This window comes from Oppia nitens, unplaced genomic scaffold, assembly GCF_028296485.1.
Source record: "Oppia nitens isolate AA-2021 unplaced genomic scaffold, nextdenovo-longstitch-racon4-pilon3 scaffold23_pilon_pilon_pilon, whole genome shotgun sequence".
Lineage (NCBI taxonomy): Eukaryota > Metazoa > Arthropoda > Arachnida > Sarcoptiformes > Oppiidae > Oppia > Oppia nitens.
Genome location: NW_026533203.1, coordinates 770,182 through 791,188, shown reverse-complemented (window position 1 = coordinate 791,188; position 21,007 = coordinate 770,182). Strand labels below are relative to the sequence as shown.

General features: G+C 19.8%; 2 protein-coding genes across 2 annotated transcripts; both read right to left on the bottom strand.

Annotated features, from left to right (window-relative positions):
- Positions 1 to 1,013: 1,013 nt before the first annotated feature.
- On the bottom strand, positions 1,014 to 7,134 carry LOC128953697 (uncharacterized). The gene is made up of 3 exons (XM_054299212.1): positions 7,099 to 7,134; positions 2,157 to 2,320; positions 1,014 to 1,416 (listed from the first exon to the last, which is right to left on the bottom strand). Exons 2-3 carry the CDS (start codon positions 2,274 to 2,276, stop codon positions 1,066 to 1,068), a joined length of 471 nt encoding a protein of 156 aa, XP_054155187.1. The 5' UTR covers positions 2,277 to 2,320; positions 7,099 to 7,134; the 3' UTR covers positions 1,014 to 1,065.
- A 3,790-nt stretch (positions 7,135 to 10,924) lies between these two features.
- On the bottom strand, positions 10,925 to 12,275 carry LOC128953645 (uncharacterized). The gene is made up of 5 exons (XM_054299151.1): positions 11,911 to 12,275; positions 11,671 to 11,855; positions 11,266 to 11,609; positions 11,138 to 11,204; positions 10,925 to 11,043 (listed from the first exon to the last, which is right to left on the bottom strand). Exons 1-5 carry the CDS (start codon positions 12,228 to 12,230, stop codon positions 10,991 to 10,993), a joined length of 969 nt encoding a protein of 322 aa, XP_054155126.1. The 5' UTR covers positions 12,231 to 12,275; the 3' UTR covers positions 10,925 to 10,990.
- Positions 12,276 to 21,007: the final 8,732 nt, after the last annotated feature.

Genomic DNA, 21,007 nt, shown 5'->3' with positions numbered 1-21,007 from the left:
GAGTTAGTTAATAAATTTCAATATTAAATTTTTTGAAGTTATTTTTCGAGTTATTTAATACCACATATGACTAAAATTGAGTTTATTTTGTTATACTGAGTCAGTTAATAACTTTGAATGTTATCAGTCCTTATATGACTGAATTTAAGTTTATTAAGTCATTTGATACTCTACAATGTCTACAGAGTCTACATAACGACACATACGTTATTTGCTTTATCTTTAATATAATATAATTAAGAAATTTATAAAAAAATATGAATTAATAAATTAATTTTAAATGATTTGATAAATCAGTTAAAGTGAAATTTGTGTGAAAATGCTTTCTAGCATTCTCAACTGGTTCTATTGAATATATCCAACTAATGATTAAACTATTAAAAAATTAATTTACACAAATGTTTTAAATAATTAAATTTTATTACACAGAAAAATAAATAACAATAATTGTACAATTAGTTTAAATTATAACAAATTATAGTTATAAAAAAACATTTTTATTTATCAGGTAACATGATATAATTTTTATTTATATAAAATATTTATAGATAAACGATTTTATACATTTAATATATATTGATAGTATATTAAATTCACAATAATATTATAATTTAACTTAGTATTTTATTTAAACAAACAAATATTTATTATGTTAAAATTAGCTTAATTTATATAAACAATTAAAGAATTGTACTTGGTTATTTTTACATGCAGTAAAAACTGAAAATTTATTCTATAGTCTAATTAAGTTAATATATATATTAAATAAAATGTTAAAATTACAATAGTTATTATTATTTTCACTAATAATTTCAATGCCAAATAAAATAATTAAAATATTACTAATAAATAACAAAAAGTAAAGTGTGTTTTATAGAAATATATGTATTAATAAATAATAATGAAATGTGTTTACAATAAATATAATTTTTTATTTTGAACTTAATTAAATTTTTATGTGAAAAAAATTATGATTTCTTAGCTAACATTAGATTTTTATTATTGTAATTAGTTTATTATTATTATTATTAATGATATGAGAAGTTAAGTACAATAACTATGCGATCACTTTCTACCTCTCATTCCGTAAAACGCTTTCTTACCTCTCGATGGCATAAATGCCGCCCTTTTGTCAACCGGTTCTGAATTGTAATCATTATTATTATTATTGGATCCATAAGGAGATACAACATCGAGATAGTCGTCATACATATCACTAGTGGTTGAATTGCGACCCCTGACCGGCAAAAAGCTCTGTTTCCGTCCTCTCATCGGTAAGAACTTAGACATCCGTTTGTAATCGTTATTATCATTGTTGTCACTCGAGTCAAATGTAGGCCAATATCGGCGACCTCTCGACGGCAAAAATGCCGTCCGTTTGGCATTTATCACACCGTTTACAGCGTTTTCATTTTCCTTTTATAAAATAATTAATTTTTATTTACATATAAATTGATTATTGAGTTTTAGTTAAAATAAAAAGCTATGAATAAAAACAGAATATTCTTGAATTGCAAACTTTATTTAATAGAAAATCTAAAGTAATATTTTTTTTATTTGTTTGTTCACAATTGTTGTGTGGGAAGCAATGCTATGGGTATAAGCAAAATAAGAAAATGTATATAAAGTTTATATTATAAACTGTTTTATGTTATCGTATATGACATTATATTTCTATCAATTTTGAAATTCACTTTAATAACTATTTTATTTCACAATTGAATGCAAACTATGTTTTCAAAAAATATTACTTATATCATGAAATATAAAAATTAAGGTTTTAAAACATCTTTATATTTATTGATTGATTTGAAAAAAATATCTTAAATTTAGTGTCAATACAATTGAGAATAACCCGTATTTTTCAAATAATTCAGTCAATTGTGAAATAAGTATTATTTCATTTTATTCAATAAGTCTTACAAAAAAAGTTTGTCACACAAAAGTTTACAAAATCATTAGTGCTTTTATAAAACGTTTATTACTTTATACTAACTATAGGTCTAATTTTTTTAAAGCTTTATACCTATAATGTCTACCGGTATTTACTGATATTGTAAATATTATTTGTTTTTTATATTTATTTTGTTATTGCTTTCTGCCTATTAGTGACTAAAAACTATATGTGATATAAAGTGACACAATTTTGTAAATACCTGAACGTCTTGGGCATCGATTAATGCAAGAATCACTGATATTATTAAAAGCAATACAATGACAGTCATAGGTCTGTATGCCTGACTGTCTACTCTTGTTGTGGTTGAGTTCAGAGCCATTGTTTTGATAATTAAATGCCTTTTTAATTATTTTTTTCGAAAATCTATTAATAAAAATAATAATTATTAATTAAATATTGATAATCTGATATATCTTTAACTATTATTTATTTCTATTTATAAACTGATTGCTGTATTTTTCAATAATGTCAACTTTAGATAACTTTAGATAATATTTGGAAAAATAGATTAAATATTATTCATTTTTAAAATACTCATGAGATCTACAAAAAATTTTGATCAAAAAGTCTAAAACACTATTAATAATAAAAATATATTAAAATATCAAATATGTGCCGTGTATTGTGTTTATCGTATTTATCTCTAAAAATCAATTTTTATTTTACAGTCAAGAGATAAACTTTATGTAAATCATGATATTTTGTTAAAACATTTTTTCATAATATAAAACAAAAATATAGCGCATACCGGTATATCATTTTTATTAACCATTTAATGGCAAACATTTAATGTAATTATTTGTGGTAATTTTAATTATCATAATTAAAAAATGTAATTTTAAAATCTATTTTTTGTACTTTGTTATTTTTTACTTTTTATATTGAATATACATTATATACTGTATACAGTATATATTTTTTAAATATTTGTTTACTGATAGATAATTACAGTTTATAGCAATTAAGCTAAAATTACATATTTATTGATCTTTTTCAACATTGGAATGTATTGCAAAATTTATATAACTATTATATAAAGTATTTTTGTAATTATTGCTATTAATTGCTAAAATAATTTCAATATTTGGCTACTACTCACGTGTAACCTACTATACCTATCGTTTAATTGTATCAAACATCACTTTTTCAAAATTATATGAAATGCTGTATTACTATATATGCTTTTAAATATTTGTAAAACCTATAAAAGTATGAGATCACACCCTTTTCCTAATATAACTTCCTAATATACAGTACATGTATGACATTTCACAAATGTTGACAACAAGGTAATAGAAAAATACAAAATTATTGTTCAATAGCACACAAGTATAAACTTCAATTACATTGCTTTATACAGTATAGACTCAATTGTACTATTTGTGAGCACCTGCAGAGTCGATATTAATAAAGTAATAATAAAAAAATATTTGTATTGTCATACTATATGTTAATTTTGATAATATAATGATTTCGTGGCATAATATGGTCATTGTTACCTTGTTGCATGTTGTCACACTATAACTATATTGTTTTTAACTGTAATTTATTATTTTAGCCAATTTTAAATTATTTCTAATATATAAAAAATACAATTTTTAGTACACCCAAAATTGTATACCATACAATAAAGATAATATTATACAGTATATTGAAATTGTGTAATGGGTAAACATTTTTTAATACTCTATATTATCGGTATCTTTTAGGTTTATATAATAAGTAACTAATATAATCTATTGTATCAAAGTTTTGTATTAAAGTTAAATTTAAAGCTTAATTATATTTATTTTCATTTACGATACGTTATTTAGTACAATAAACAGTAAAATAATACAAATATCATAAAATATAGTTTACAACATAATATGTAATTCTATATTAATAAAAATTATATTATATATAATATTAATACTTTATTATCAATAAAAAATTATATAAGTGTTAATACTAAGAAACAAACTAATTGAATTCAATTAATTTTTATACTAAATTTTTATTACAGTGTTTTAGTTTTGTCAATGTTAGACTTACTTTTAATATACTGTTTAAATATACAGTATTTCGTTTATCTATATTTTAAGTAATATTACAATAAGTTATAAACAGTAAAACTTGTATGTTTTGTATACTTTTAATGAAATTTTCTGTTTATAAATTACTTTTGTTTAAAATAATAACTTTTATATTATTTTTTATAAAGAGTAAAATTATTATAAATATATAACATTCAATATTATAATTATTCAAATATTATAATAATTCAAATATTATAATTTAAATAATTATGGTAAAATAATATTTGCAAATAAATTATGATAATTATAAAAGATGACATTTACCTATGTATAGTATTAAAATATAATGTGTTTTTATAATGTGATAACTCAACATATATTTAATAAAATTATTTATGTTATAAAATTGATGTAGAATTGCTATACAAATAATTTAAACATTGATTTTTATAAATTAGTCTAAAGCATACACTAGTGAAATACAATACTACAATAGTGTTAAATATTTATTTACTTAATACTTAATAACAAAATAAATGTAAACTCCCTGATTTTATTGATATGAATTGTTAACATGTTAATATTAATATTTTGGTATTTTAAGATATTTTTATTGTAAAATTATTAAATGTTATTATGTATAAATACTGCATACTTATTTATATTTTTATACTCTGCTAAATATCTAATTGCTATAATAATTTTGCAAATTAAAAATAAACTAACTCTATATTAAAAAACATTGTTAAAAAAGACAAAAATTTAAAATTGTTAATTATCAACATATTGTTAAAACACAATTTTGTATAAGCGGTGTATTAAAAGCTCATAGATGAATATGTTTAACATTAAGTAAGATATGAAAATTTTTAATTTATATACTGTATTTCACATAGTATTGTATCAATAGTTAAATTATCAATATATGACTTAATTTGCCACAAATGTATTAATTGTATGATTAGAAGGACAATAAAGTCAACTAAAATATAATAGCACTTTAATTTTTGAAAATTGATTATATCAACTTTACTTTTAGTTAATTAGCTATTAAATATTATGTACATATTTATATATATATATATATATATAAACTATTAGCATTGAATTAATTTACTAATAAATAATATAATATTAGTTAAAAATTAAATTTATTTAAAATATTTTATTGTTAATCGATTTTTAAGTTACAATTTCTTAAAAGTCTTATAAATTAAAAAATAAGTTTTTAGTTAAACTCATTGTTTCATAACATTAAGTTATTTAAACTTTGTATAATATGTTTAATTCAAAAACTATTTATATAAGAAATAATATTATTTATAATAAATATAGATTATATAAATAAAATATAATTAATGTTATACAATAAGTAATATTTTAATCAATATGTTAAAAAAAATTAAGATCTGTATAATTATTATTTTTGTTAAAAATGTTATTATTCGTTTTATTTTTATAAACTTATACAGTAATATAAATACAGTATAATAAAAATAAAATATATTGCAATGAAAAAGTAAAATAATAAATACATGTATTTATTGTATGTATTTTATAAATGATTTACTGTATATACTGTATTTTTATTATTCAACAATATAGGTACTGAAACAATATTAGACATCAAAATGCTTTTATTTTAATGATATGCATAAAATTAATGTTTCTTAACATATATTAATATAAATGCAAAATATGTCTAAACTGCGTTTCACAAAAAATAAATATTATATATAATATAAAAATTATAAATAAATTTATATGTATTATAAATGTATTATAAATTTTATTTGACAAATTAAATCTAAAAAATAAACAAAAAAAACTTTATAAATTAAAATTTCATATTATTTATTATATGGTTTATATTGTGAATTAAATTAATAAAATTTTATTAGTAGTTTCTTGAGTAAATAAAAAACATTTTTAATTTATTAAAATGAAATAAAGTTTAAATTAAATTATTATATTTAGATTTGTATTATACAAACATTCAAATATAATAATAATAATAATTTATTTTCATTAGAGTGTATTCTTTGTTATAATAATAAGATAAATACAGAACTATGTATTCAATTAGTGTTAATCCATTGATATTATAAAATATTAGTTAGGATTTTGTGTAAGGCTTTCAAAAATCAAGATTAACARTGACATCAAGTCTAGAAATATATAGACACAACATTTGGGATTATATTTTATTAATGTAACTATTTTTACAAAAAAATAAGAGAAATATTTTCTATTATTTTCATAATAAAAACAAAACCTATTTGTGAAACTTCAACAAAAAAAATTAAAAATACATCAAATTGGAAATATTTCCAAAAATACCTGTAGTAAAAATCAGTAGATTTTAAAATTAATTTTGTTAAGTATAATACATCATGTTTTAAACATATCATACTCTATATCGAAATTATACTATATTTAATAATTTCAATTTAGAAATATGACTTTACGGTACACCATATTCACTAATTTTTATATTAATTAATGTATGAATTATATTTATATATTAACTTTAATGACTTTTATTTTATATTATCAAATATAATTATATTAGTTTATAAATTTATATATAAATAAATAAATAAATAAATAAAGAGAGAGAGAGAGAGAGAGAGAGAGAGAGAGAGAGAGATAGCATTTGTTGTATTATAGTTCAAAAAATTATTAGTGGTTAAGTGGTTTATGGAAATGACTATGATATGTTAATTAAATGAGAAAAATAGATGCATTTAATAATTTATAAATATTACCGCAATTCAGTATAATTAAAATTAATTTTTATGGCAATACTTTAACAAATATAAATTAGATTGTAAATTACACTTATTAAATTTATATATAATTCTACTTATAAAATATTTTATACCAAAATTCATTTTATAATAATTGATTAATTGGTATTTAATTAATTAGATAATATAATTTAGTATATACTATTATAAACACAATTTGCCATTGCAATAGGAATACTTTATTTTTTAGTTTATAATATACTGTATATACGGGATATATATAATTTAATAAGTAGTATAAATTGTAATTAATGTAAAATTAATAGATGTAATTAAATTGTTTAATAATTAATAAAAATATTTAATAGCTTACCCAAAAATGATTATGATAAGTTACTTAAAATTTATAATATATTTTCAGAAAATATGAGTTTTTAAAATTCAAAATCTTAATTTGTATTTAAAAATACTATTTTCCCTATATTGTACAGTATATAATAACTTAATAAACAATTAATTTTTAGTACAATATTATTTTAAATGCAAAACAAAAAATCTTTGATGAGTTTGAGATAATTTTGATGACAACGTCTATAGTTATAAAATAAATCTTATGCTTCAAAAATTTACCACCAATTTGTAGTTTACCTCAAATTATAGGAATATACATATAGTGTAGAAATGAAATCAAAAAATAGTGAAATAGACGTTAAATCCTATAATAATATCATACAATACTAAAAGTAATAGCATATTAGGCACATCACAGCGGATGCGTCGCTAAATACTATACTGACCCACAATAGAGAGCTGTCGTCGGTATATGATATACAACAGTCGAGTCCTAATAACAAAAATGACAATTTTTGATTAAAAAATTATGTTACTTAGTTTAGTTATAAAACTACAATAAATAATTTAAAACTACAAATATAATAAGATAATATTTGATAATTAAAAATTGTTGGATAAAATAGATTAATTATTACACAACCAACAAATTTAATAAATAATGGATTATTTGTGCATGTTCAAATTTTGTATAATATACTAGTATAATAATCTAGATAATATAATTTTTCAAAAATTGCTATTTTTACTATAAAGGAAATCATTTAAAATTAGTAAAAAATATATAATAAAATAGACAACTTTTGTAATACTGGTAAACTACATTAACATATTGTAATGTTGACAAATATATAATATAATTACAAATATTTTAATTGAATTTTTAAATTATTTAAAAAATAAAACTTTAAAACATGCTAAATTAGCAATAAAATTTTAGTATAAAACTCTCTACTTTTGTTTTATTACACATACATTACATAAAATGTATAAAAATCTACCTAAATGTCGTTAGATAACTTACTTAAAATTGTTAAAAATTATTAAAAATAGCAAAATTTTCTTTAAATTTTGCTAAAAATATTTGACAATTTGTTTCTAAAATTTAAAATTAAAAGTATTTAAAAAATAACAAATTATATATATATATAATCTAAATTAATCTATATTATATCTATATTACTCAACTGTATAAAATAGTAATTTCTATATAATTATATAAAAATTATTTGGTCACTCTATTTAAAAGACAGAATCATTTGAAAACTTTTTTATTTTGTTTTTTAAAATTCTGTATTCACTTAATGTTTAATATACTGAATATATATTCAGTAATATAAAAATTTTGTATGAAATATATTAAAAACTTTGATAAAATACATTTTCAAACAACTTAAATAACAAATCAATTAAATATAATAAAATTGCTGTAATATTAATTTATTACAAATTTTTTATTATTGATAATTTGTATTACAATAAAACCAATGTATGCTTAATTTATGGTTGATATAATTATATATTTGAAGGTCTATGTTTTTATTGTTTTATTTTTTTTATAGTTTTAGTCATATTATTGTTTTTTTATCAAATCATATGAAATATGATTGCGTGCGGACAACACACTAGAGTGAACACAATTGCGTGAATCGGCCACTCATTGGCAACAATAAGGCTTACGTATGAATAAATATAATCATAAAGATATAGTAATTGGAAAATAAGTTATCTATTATTTGTTGAAAACTGTTTGAGATTTCTCATAAGGTTTAAGATGTGATTGCAATTTGCAATAAAACTAAAGTAAGACTTACTCTATATTATCTAAAAATATGAAAACATTACATAAAAAATAAAACACCTAATTATTGTTAGTCATTGGTATATAAAATAAAAATTTAAACAATTTTAGCTATACTGTATATTGGTAAAAATAAATTTTTAATCAAACTGTTATGTATCTATATAGCTAATGTATGATTAAGATTAATTTATAAATTATTCATAGATATTTTATACTATATTTAAAATATTCATTTTTAATAAAAAATAATAATAATAGATTTTATAATTTATTGTTTTTGTGGAAATATATTGTTAAAAATAAATTAACTTTTTTTTTATTTTATAAATAAATAAAATAAAGATAATTAGCAAAATTTAATTATTATTTTGTGTAAAATTTAATCTATAAATATTTCTATAATTATGTAATTTATATGTTGTAAACTACTGTAAAAAATAGTTAAATAAAGTGATAGTCTAAAAAATATAACTTAAAATAAATATTATAAAATTAAATCGATAAAAATTATAACATAGTATAAATTCATTATATTAAAATATTTTAATTCATCATTGATTATATAGTATTAGTATAAATATTATTAACTTTCAATTATTTTATAAATGTAGTGACGGAAATACTGTACTACGCTTAGTAGTGTATGTAAAAATATGTAAAATCAATATGTAGTCATATTTACTATTGTATATTTTATTGATTGATTGCATTTTAAATTTTTTACTAAAACTTATATTTTAAGTCAATTATAATTAAATTAAAGTCTAAATCTGGTAATTGTGACTCAATTAAGATTGACATTCAAAGTAAGCGTTTAGAGACAGATATCCCAAGTGTATAGACTTTATAGGCCAAATCATCATGATCAACTTATATAGATAGTGACCCTGATGCAACCTTCAAATACTTTTATCAATATCTACTTAACTATAAATGAACCCAATTAAATAAATGTATCAAATTCAATTTACAAATAATTAATATTAATTAACTAATGCAAGAAATGCATTATATTATATTTATATACGAAATTTATTTATAACTTATTTACTTAACATTTAATAATTATTTTTTAATATTTTTATTTATACAATAATTGTTCTGAATTATTCTGTATTAAGTGCTTATATCATATATTGTTTTAACTAATATTTTAAGAAACTCTATAATTTTTATTTATTTAAAAATTAATTAATTATCTTATAATTTGTTTTCTTAATTGATTTTTGTTGTTGTTATATACTATATATTATATAATATTATATAAAAATTCTAATTTGTATAACAATAGTACTCCAAAATATTCTAAAATAAATCTTTTAAATTTATGTTAATTTATATTAGGTTTCGAAATACATTTAAATAAAATAATATACTAAATAAATATTATTAAGTTTTATTATAAAATTTTTTAAACTAAACAACCAAATTTTTTTTTTAAATTTATAAATGTCATATAATTTTAATGTTGACAACTTAATGCAAACTTTTAATAATCAATAAACACAAGTATAACTGTTAGTCTCATTTGAACACTTAATTGAACAAAATTAATCTAATTTTAAACTAGTTTTTAACATTTAACATAACAACAAAAATTTAGATTCACTTTCATTGATCACTTATATCTATATAAAGTTAATCCTTCACAAACCCAATGAGGAAATGACTCTCTAATGACCACTTCATTAATCCATTGTTATGACAAAAGTAATAATTGTTATACAATGTTGGAAACGATAGCAAATAGATAACGGATGAGATAACACAATACATTTTGTTAGGCTTATAGCAATTAGTTAATTATGGTAAATATAAACTGGCAAACAATTAAAAATTTTATTTAATTTGAATCAAATCAATGGTTCACAATTACAGTCTTTTCTTAAATCAATAAAAGGTTGTGTATATTGTTGTAAATATAATAATTTGTTTTCATTTATCGCATGTTTAATAAAAAATGTTTCGACTTTCAAGTCATCAATCGTTGTTTGATTTAAAGTTAATTTAAATGTCCCAAACATTTTTGACTGTACATCTGTTTTGTCAAATTGTTCATATTTTTGGCAAAATTGTCGACATTTGCGGACATCAAAACAAGATCTGGTCATCATTTGCATTGCACTTCGGTCGGCCTCTTCTTCAAGCAAATCATTATAAGAACTGAAATATATATATTTACGAACCGATTGTTTTAATAAATTCAAAAGAAAAGTATCAATTTTAGCAAAAATATCAAATCTCAAAGTTTTGTCACTTAATATCATCCAAAACATTGGGAAAAGTGTGACCACAGGTATTGAAAACACCGACGTAAATGTCATCTAAAATATCAATCAATAAATTAATATACTGTATATCTGTCAAAACCTATCATATAAGTACCGGTTCTCTGGTGTGATCCAACATAATATGTGACAATTGGTGAGACATTACATATGCTAACTCATCGTCGGTATCGCACATATTGACCAGTCTTCGGGATATAAACAAACTGCTCGAATCCTTTAATGCCATTACATCACACAACTTGTCGTCGTTGACCACAATTGCAGTCCAATGTCCGTCTCCAATGACCGGCAGATCTTTATTCGCCTCAACCAATCGGTCGACCACTTGATCACATCGTTTGACAATCGGATCAGTTGCGGGAGCAGACAATTGCAATGTCGTTGTAATATTTATAAACATCTCTTTGAAGATATCGTCCTCTATTTCAGACATCATTTCTGATATAATTAAACACATGAAATGTTAATCAATTACTGACATAACAACCAAATGTCAAACCTTTTGGCAAATTATAAGCCGTGGATCTGCCGGTAATAGGATTCTCGTCGGTCTTAAAGAATATATAATTAATGAGAAAAACGTTGACTATTATTGTCGGGTAAATCAAGTACTTCAACATCGATGAGATGTATATATTTCTTCGCCTATCAATCGGAGTCTTTTCGTACCATTCAATGAGTTCACTGAAAAAGACATAAAAAAGTCAATAAATCTTTGAGAAGATGTATGATATCATACAATGGTTTCTTTAAAACAATGGCCACAAAAGGATTTCTTGGTTTAGCTCTTCGCCAGTCTTTGATGACCGGTATGTCATCCCTTACGATCGGTCTCTTGTCGGTTGCAGTCATCTGTTTTATCGGTGATAATTGTTTGCTATCTTTTGTGTGACAAAAATGTCGACAATTATAAGCCATTAAAAGTAAATGTCTTTTACGGTAATTAATGTAATCAAATGATTGATATATTGTGTGATATTTGCAGACATTTGTGTAAATCACTGTATTCTTCGGCCACTTGTTTGTGGACAACAATTTCGGCCACAAATGTACTGACATTTCGGTTGTAAATACTTTTATCGATTAATTAAATACTAAAACTAAATAACTATCGATAATATGATAATTCATTATATTTACAGAATAACACATAACATGTGATATTATATTATATTTAATATATTATAGTATTTACACTATTAATGACAATAACACTGTATTTTTCATTAACTTATTTGCCCTTAAGTTCATAAATAATGTATACTTTAACTGTTGTACACATATTATAACATATTATAAATAACGGTTTGCTTATATGTGTACAGTAGTTAAGTTAGTTAAGAAATACTGTATTTAATGTAATAGAAAATTAATTTATTATTAAATGACCTGTAATTGATATATAGTATTAATATTATAGTTTGATATAATAATTATTATAATAATAATAGTGTTGTCATTATACACACAAATATAATATGATATTTTCATATTTAACTTTAGAAAGCTTTATACTGTATAATCAAATTATGTTTTCTGATTAAATATTAAACTAATTTTATTGTGTATTTTGAATATATAATAAATTAATTATTAAATGTTCCTAATATTAATAAAATATACTTTGGATCAAGGATAATAAATTAAAAATTAAAAATTGCAATACATAACAATAGACATTATGCATATTTAGTTACATTTTAATTAATTAATTGATTATATATTTATTCAAAATTTTATTTATCAGAAAACACAATATCATTTGTTATAAGCCTTTCAAAGTTGTATATAAAAAATATGATATTCAAAATTGTAAAATCTACTAAATATGTATTATGATTTAAAAATGATAAAAAATAATGAATTTTTGACTGTGTTATTGTTTTACATGTTAATTTGTAACAAAAAAGTATAGATTATTTTTAAAATTTTAAAAATATAATAATAATAATAATTAAGTACTAATTATTTCATAAAAGTTTATGAGAACATTCAAGATTCTCAACATTTGGTTGCTATATATAAAAACAAAAAACCCACATAAAAAAAACTAACAAAACAATTAACAAATTTTGTTAACAATTTATTTATAACCGCAATAATGATGAACATCTCTCAATTTATGTGGCATTAAATTTTTATATAACAATATTTATTTTAGTAACGCATTTCTGTTAGACACCTGTTTATATAAAAATAAATAAATATTAAATATTATATTATAGTTGTAGTTGTAGTCTATTTATGTGTACAAAACATATATTCATTTTTATAAACCATTCTTATGTTATGCTAATAATAATAGCACTTATAATAGTGTTGTAATAATATATATATAATATGTCAGACAATGGTTTTGATTCCCAAAATACACTCCAAAAGGTGTATCCAATGCTTGACTTCAATGCAAATATAGTTTTGTTGTGATGTTTGTAAAAAAAATGATTGCAATTATTAGTCGACTCGTCTCACGACTAATACTTTGCATTGGTTTCGCCCTTTAGTCCACTTTTTTCAAACATTTTTTTCTTGCAATTTGTATCTAAAATTAGGTTTAAAACTTTCAAGAAGAGAATGTGAAAGTTTTAATTTATAATACAATACAAAACAAAATACTATTATTATATAAGCATTTTTAAATAGCATTTATCAAACATCTAACAAAAAATACAATAAAGATTTTTATTGATAATAATATTATATTTGAAAAACAACTTCAACTAAAAGCATACATTCGTCTCTCTCTCTTTCTCCTTCTCTCTCTCTCTCTCTCTCTCTCTCTCTCTCTCTCTCTCTCTCTATCTCTATCTGTCTATCTATCTATCTATCTATGGGACAGGCATTACAAATACCGGTCCCTAAAGAATAAGGTCAGTACTTGCAGTGAATTCACATTAAAAGCAAACATATATAAATATATATATATATATTTTAAGGCCTTATATTTAACAAAAATGAGTTCATTATAATTACATTTTATATGAGATACACAACAGTTCATTGCATGCATACATACGTATATTAATTATGAGTACATTATAATAAATTATGAATATACTTTATTTAAATTGATAACATTGTACCGTTTATAAATTGTATATAATTTAATATAATGCATATACACTGTATAAAAATCAATTTTTATAACGAGAATCGGTTGAATATTTATCTTATTTCAAATAAAAATAACTTTTTTTGCATAATCTATATTCGCAACTAATACTATGTTATACATATACAGTACAGTTCAGTACAACTAATGTTATACTCTCAATGCTTTCAATATCTAATAAATGATTTGATAAATTATATTTACGGTTTCACCACAAAAAAAACAAAATCATATATAAATGAAAACACAAAAGAAAATGAAAATCTTTTGTCTATTATATTAAATACAATTAAATTAAATGTAAGAGAAAAAGCTATATTTATATTTATAGACAGCAATACCACAACAACAACAACAAAACAACTTTAAGAAAGCAGTTGTTATAATAAAAATAAAAAAGTCAAGAGATTTGTGGATTTGATACTTAAAAAGTCTACATAAAAGTGGAAAGTCTTGCATTACTTTCTAATTATTTGCTTTGCAAACGGCTTTCGTTAAGCATTACATCAGTTTTATAAAGTTTTCTCTGACTTTGTTTTTAAAATAAGTTTTTATTTGTGACTCAAGTATTTTTTACTATTTTGAACACAAAAATTTTTTAAAATGACTTTTCAAGTAATATATACTATATATATATAATTGTTTGTAAATTGTTATTATAATATTTATTTATTTTTAATTTGTTTAATTTAGAAATTTTATAAAATATTATTGATTACAATTGCAATGGCAATCACACGATCTGACGCACAGGTATTGAGTGGTTTGGGAGCATTGGCTCAACTATTACAAAATAGTGGCTACAGTTTCAATGGTAATGGTATCGGTGCCAGTCTTTTGGAGTCATACCAACAACAGCCCGGTTTCAAAATCCTGGCCGCACTCATACCATCACTCAATAGTTTAACAAATACTGCTCCCAATCCAACCCCATCCCAACCGTCTCAATCACATTCACATCCTTTGCCACATTTACATGGATTTATGCCATCGTATGAACAATTTAATGGATTCAATGGACATCACATGAATTTTATGGATAATGGAGAGCATATGGATGAGAGTCAAAATATCAATTGGATTTATAATCAAAATATGATGGACTACGACAACAATCATCACCACAACAACAATAATAACAATAATTACAACGATTACTAAAATTATTATTTCTACAAATAATTTAGACTTTTTTTGTTAAGTGTAAAAATAATTTGTATAATATTATATATTTGATATTATATTATGTATATTACTATATGTTTTTATAATGGTTAATAATTATGTAATATAAAAGACTAGTAACAGGATTTATTAATAACTTATATTATGATTTTTCTACATTTGTTATCAATTTTAATAATTCAGTTTATACATTTATAAATTGTCCCATTTTTATAAAATAACTATTTTTTAATTTGTAACTTAAATTAGTCGACAAAAATTTTAAACAAATTAAAAAATATTATTTTTAATTTAAAGTAGATAAACTGTTTATTTGAATTTATAAAATAATTATACAGAAAATATTATACATTATGTTAACATATAAAATAAATAAAAATATTTTAAATCTATTTTTGAACTTTAAATAAAATATTAACTACATTTAATTAATATATTTAATTGAGGTCAATTAAATATTTTACAAAACTATATTAATCATATTAAAATGATCATTTAAATATTATTGAGTAAATTATTAATAAACCGAAGTTTATTAATTTTTGTATTTGGTTTCTATTATGAATAACATAAAGTTTTAATAAATATCATTTATTAAATGTTTAATTTATTAAAGTATGTAATAGATATCAATTAAATATTGAGTGTATTTTTAAAAAAAATCTAATTAAATAAATATATTATAAAATTATTAAATAAAGAATCAATTAATATTATTTATATTTACTTAATTTTTATTAATGTTAAGAGTCTTAAGACAAAGCTATTTATATATTATGTAAATCTAAATAATAATAATATACCAAATGTGAAATTTTTTAAAAATAAAAACAATAATCATAAAATATTAAGTCTACATAATGTATAAGTATACAAAATATAAAATATATTGTCATCTAGATTTTTTAACAAAAATTTATTTTTATTTATTTTGTTTATTTATAATATTTAATTTTTTATAAATATTTTAATTTCTACAATCACACTTGTCACACAATCATGTACAGTACATGTTTATATACATAAAATTATAGCTATTAAATTAGTATTATATTATTTATATATTATAAAATTTTTAATTTATTGAATTCAATATATAAATTAGATGTAAATATTATTTACTGTTTTTTGATTTAGTTAATAAAATTAGTTGTTCGCCATTTAGTTTAATTTTTATTTTTGAAATTAAATAATAAACGTGTTTTATTATTTTAAATATTAGTAGATTATTTATAAAAATTATAATTAATTCTAAAAAATTATTAGAAAAAATCTTATATATAAATTATAAAATAATCAAAATAAATATTTTAAAAATAAACAAATATTTAATTAAAATCATTAATTATAAAGCTTTGTGGTTTCTGCTTGAAAATCAATAATTAATTTTGATAATTAATTCGAGCATGAATTTATCAAATTTGATAATTCTCTCTCTCTCTCTCTCTCTCTCTCTCTCTCTCTCTCTCTCTCTCTCTCTCTCTCTCTCTCTCTTATCTATCTATATATCTATCTATATATTTATCTATATATTTAAGTTAGAGAATAATATATTAAATATATACTTTTGGGAATTATGTTTTAACGAAAAAGTATGATATTTTGCATTTATTCATTAAATATAATTAATAGTTATATTTTAAAATAAATATCTATTTATGAATTGCATATATTTGTTTACAGTAGTGATAATTTCTATAAAAACTAGTTAATTAAGATAAAGATTTTAAAAATATTAAATAATGTTAATAAAATATATGGTAAAAATATTATAATCATTTTTAAATTTATAAATATAAATCACTGTTTTTAAAAATGTATATTTATTTTATAATATGTTACTAATTAAACAAATTGAGTTACAATTTAAACAAATAATTAAATTACAATTTTTTATCATTAAAGAATAATTTTTAAACATTACAGTATAGACAACATATGCGTCTATTTATCATTTTCATGATTATCGTAACCAATATTGTTAATTCTCATTGCATTTATTATACTATATAAAACATATTTTACTGTAATTATGTTAATTATAAAATGCAAATTTTATAAAAATGTTTGACATTTTTTAAAGTTTTAATTATAAAAATACTTTTTTAAAAAATAAATCATTTTTGTCTTGTATAAAATTTATTATTATTTGTTCATATTTTGAGAAATATACTTATTTTTAATATATAAATAACTAAATCATATTAAAGAACTTGTGATAATAAAAATTTATAAAATTATATCAAGTTCAATTATATTATGATTGGCCATAAAAAATTATAATAAGATAGTTAACTTACCGGCAATTTAATTTTTAAAAATAATGTGAAACAAATATAAATTATCTGTAATATTATATATTTTTTTAATTGACATTTTTCTTTCTTTTATCTAATGTTAATCATATACAGTATATATGATATACAGTACATAGTATCACACAATTGTATATCCTTACATATTTTTACAATATACTGTTTAAAATATTAATTTACATTTAAAAAAAATTAACTTAATTTTTCTCAATGTGGTAACGTCTAAAGCGATTAACATTTTTTATGTTAGTAAACTAATTAAAAGTTTGATTGCTTATAATTAAAACAATAAAAAACTAAATATTAAATTATAAGTCAAAATTTATTAATCAAATGACAAGTTTTATTTCTATATTTAAATGTTCATTATCTGTACTTCAAATATTGTTGTTAAATATAAATGATTTTGATATCAATTATTATCATTGAAATTTCGATTTTATATGTAAAAAGTTTTAAATTTTCTATACATTTGTGATTAATATAACAAAATATTTTTTAATACAAATAATAAATTTATGAAAATATTATACAAAATTTTATTTTTTTTTCAGACTTTGCATTGTTTTCTAAACGTTCAAAAGTAATATATCACAATTATATTTAGATATCAAGGGTATACTTTAAATAGACACTTTTTAAATTGTATCCATGAAAACTTGTAATCATAAATTTTTTTAGTTCATAGATTTATAACTTAAGTTTTGTATAAATTTATATTAATATGTGTTGTTTGTATTTGCATTTTATATTCCTATTACATTAACATATTGATAAAATATTTATAAGACATTTTTAGATTGCTTATTATTGTAAAATCAATATTGTAAAAAAATTATATTAATATCATTAAAATAATATATATTAGTTAATTATTAAATTATTTCTCAAATAAAAATTATATTGTATAATAACCCGGAACTATTGAATATTTCTAATGCAACTATATTAATTTGATCTACATTTATTATTTAAACAGATACTGATCATTTATATATGATAGTAACAACAAAATTTATTTAATACATATATATAAAGTATTAAACGAAATTTTCCTAAAAATATGAGAAAATTTCTTTGCTTGTGAATCTCGTAATATATTATTAAATTTTTATTATAAACAATTTAAGTTAAAGTAATAAATAACATAAAAAACATTATTTAATAATTGAGTTAATATAATACTAAAGTGCTATAAATAATGTTTACATAATATCATATATACTAAGAATTTTATAAATGTTATAATCAAATTACCAAAAAATATTTATTTTTTAATTTAAATTAATATTTAGATGATTTTAAATAAAAGTATCATATAGTTTAATTAAATATATATTTATTTAATATTAAATTTAAACTCATTAGTTAATTTTTAAAGATTAATTATTAATTAGTATTAAATTAGTTTTATGAGAAAAACTAGAGATATTGTATATTTATATTAAAATTAAATAATTTTTTAATAAAAAATCTCCAAAAAATTTCTTATTAGATATTTCAGAAAATTTCTATTTGTATTATTATTTATTATTTTTTGATTATATAATTTTTGATGACTAAATAACAATTTTATTATGTTATATATTAAATATAATAGATTACCCTAAAAATAAATAAAAAAATTATAATTACTCAATAGTTGCTCTAAATCTATCATTAAATTAGATTAACTTTAAGCATACAATTCTATATAAACTATAGACATATAGTTCTCATTTTTATTGTAGTTTATATTATATTGTATTATAATATTCTAAAATTGTTCAAAAATGAATATTTTATTAAAAATTGTTACAATATTTATGTGCTTTTATTTCATAGTAATTGCAGCCAACGATAACTCTATGCGAGACTTTAATAATAATAATAATAAGAATAATAACGACAAAGAATTGGATGTCTTTAGAAATTTAAGACGAAAAGTATTTCTTAAGGAAGACAATGGCTTATCACGAGATTCCGGATCACAATTGCAGTCAAATATGAATTACAATAAAAGAGTTAGTCGTCGTCGGAGTGGTGTATCAAATGAAGACATCAAAAGGGATTCAGTTATATCTGGTGACGACAACTACGATAGAAACTCATATAACAAACCTAACAATAAGTTAAAGTCTAAATCAAGTCAGCTATCAGTTGGCCTTTTGGACCAATTAGTGAATAATAAGTATTAATTGAATGCATTCACTATTTATTATTAAATTATTAATATTATAATTATGACTATTAAGAGATTATATTTTGATAATTTAATGAAATTTTATTTGTTTTATCATTTTTTTGATGTCACAAACTATCTAAAGCACAAACTTTTTCTTGCGTAACATTATTTTTTGTTTGTTTTGTAATAATAAAATTTAAGTACAATACAATTGTAGGTAAAAACAATCATTTTTTGGTATCCATTAAGTGATGTTAAGCTACAAATACTGTAAATTCAGTATATACTGTACTGTATGTATCTCATGGGTATAATTTTTATCGGTTATCTATGAAAATGGTATGTTTGATAGTCATATATAAAATTGTTTTCTGAATATCATGTGAATTGGTTTTTATCAGTGAATGTATTATTAGTATTGCATTTTTACAATTATCCCATAAATAATTGTTTTAATTAATTAATATATATTGTATATAACTATTCTCTTAATTCCTGATTGCTATTTATGTCGTTATGAGAGTTATATATACAATATATAAAATATATATATATATATAATTTACAGTAAACTATTATAAAAATATATTACTGTAGATTAGAATAAAATATTCTATTTGTATAAAAATAATTGTTATTATTATATTATTTTTATTAATTTACTAATTTATAACATTGTATTCGAATTCTGATATTATAAAACTTAATAAAATGAATTTATCTATATTTTTATATTTTACATTATTAAACATTATTGTATATAGTTATCCAGGTAAGAATTTTTACTAAAAAAATATAAATTTTAAATTATTAATAAAACTAAACTATAGTTGAATATCAGTTTCTCTTAAGTTTAATTATATGGCATACAATGCATTGAGAGATAATACACTTTTTGATGGCGATATTGTACTCAAAACTATTAAAAACTTATTAAATGTTGTCCCAAATGATACTCAATTGTGGCCAATGGCTATCATTCCCTACGAAGTCGACTATAAATTGGGTAATTTTGATTCAAATAGTTATATATATATTAATTTTAATTATTTTCCGAATA

What these genes read in the sequence shown, in the direction of transcription:
- LOC128953645 (XM_054299151.1), bottom strand. Translation starts at nt 12,230, where the DNA reads ATGTCAGTACATTTGTGGCCGAAATTGTTGTCCACAAACAAGTGGCCG. An exon ending in ATTGTTTTAAAGAAACCATT is followed by an intron (nt 11,856 to 11,910) that starts GTATGATATCAT and finishes TGTCTTTTTCAG; the next exon opens with TGAACTCATTGAATGGTACG. An exon ending in TGGATCACACCAGAGAACCG is followed by an intron (nt 11,205 to 11,265) that starts GTACTTATATGA and finishes TTGATATTTTAG; the next exon opens with ATGACATTTACGTCGGTGTT.
- LOC128953697 (XM_054299212.1), bottom strand. Translation starts at nt 2,276, where the DNA reads ATGGCTCTGAACTCAACCACAACAAGAGTAGACAGTCAGGCATACAGA. An exon ending in TCGATGCCCAAGACGTTCAG is followed by an intron (nt 1,417 to 2,156) that starts GTATTTACAAAA and finishes ATTTTATAAAAG; the next exon opens with GAAAATGAAAACGCTGTAAA.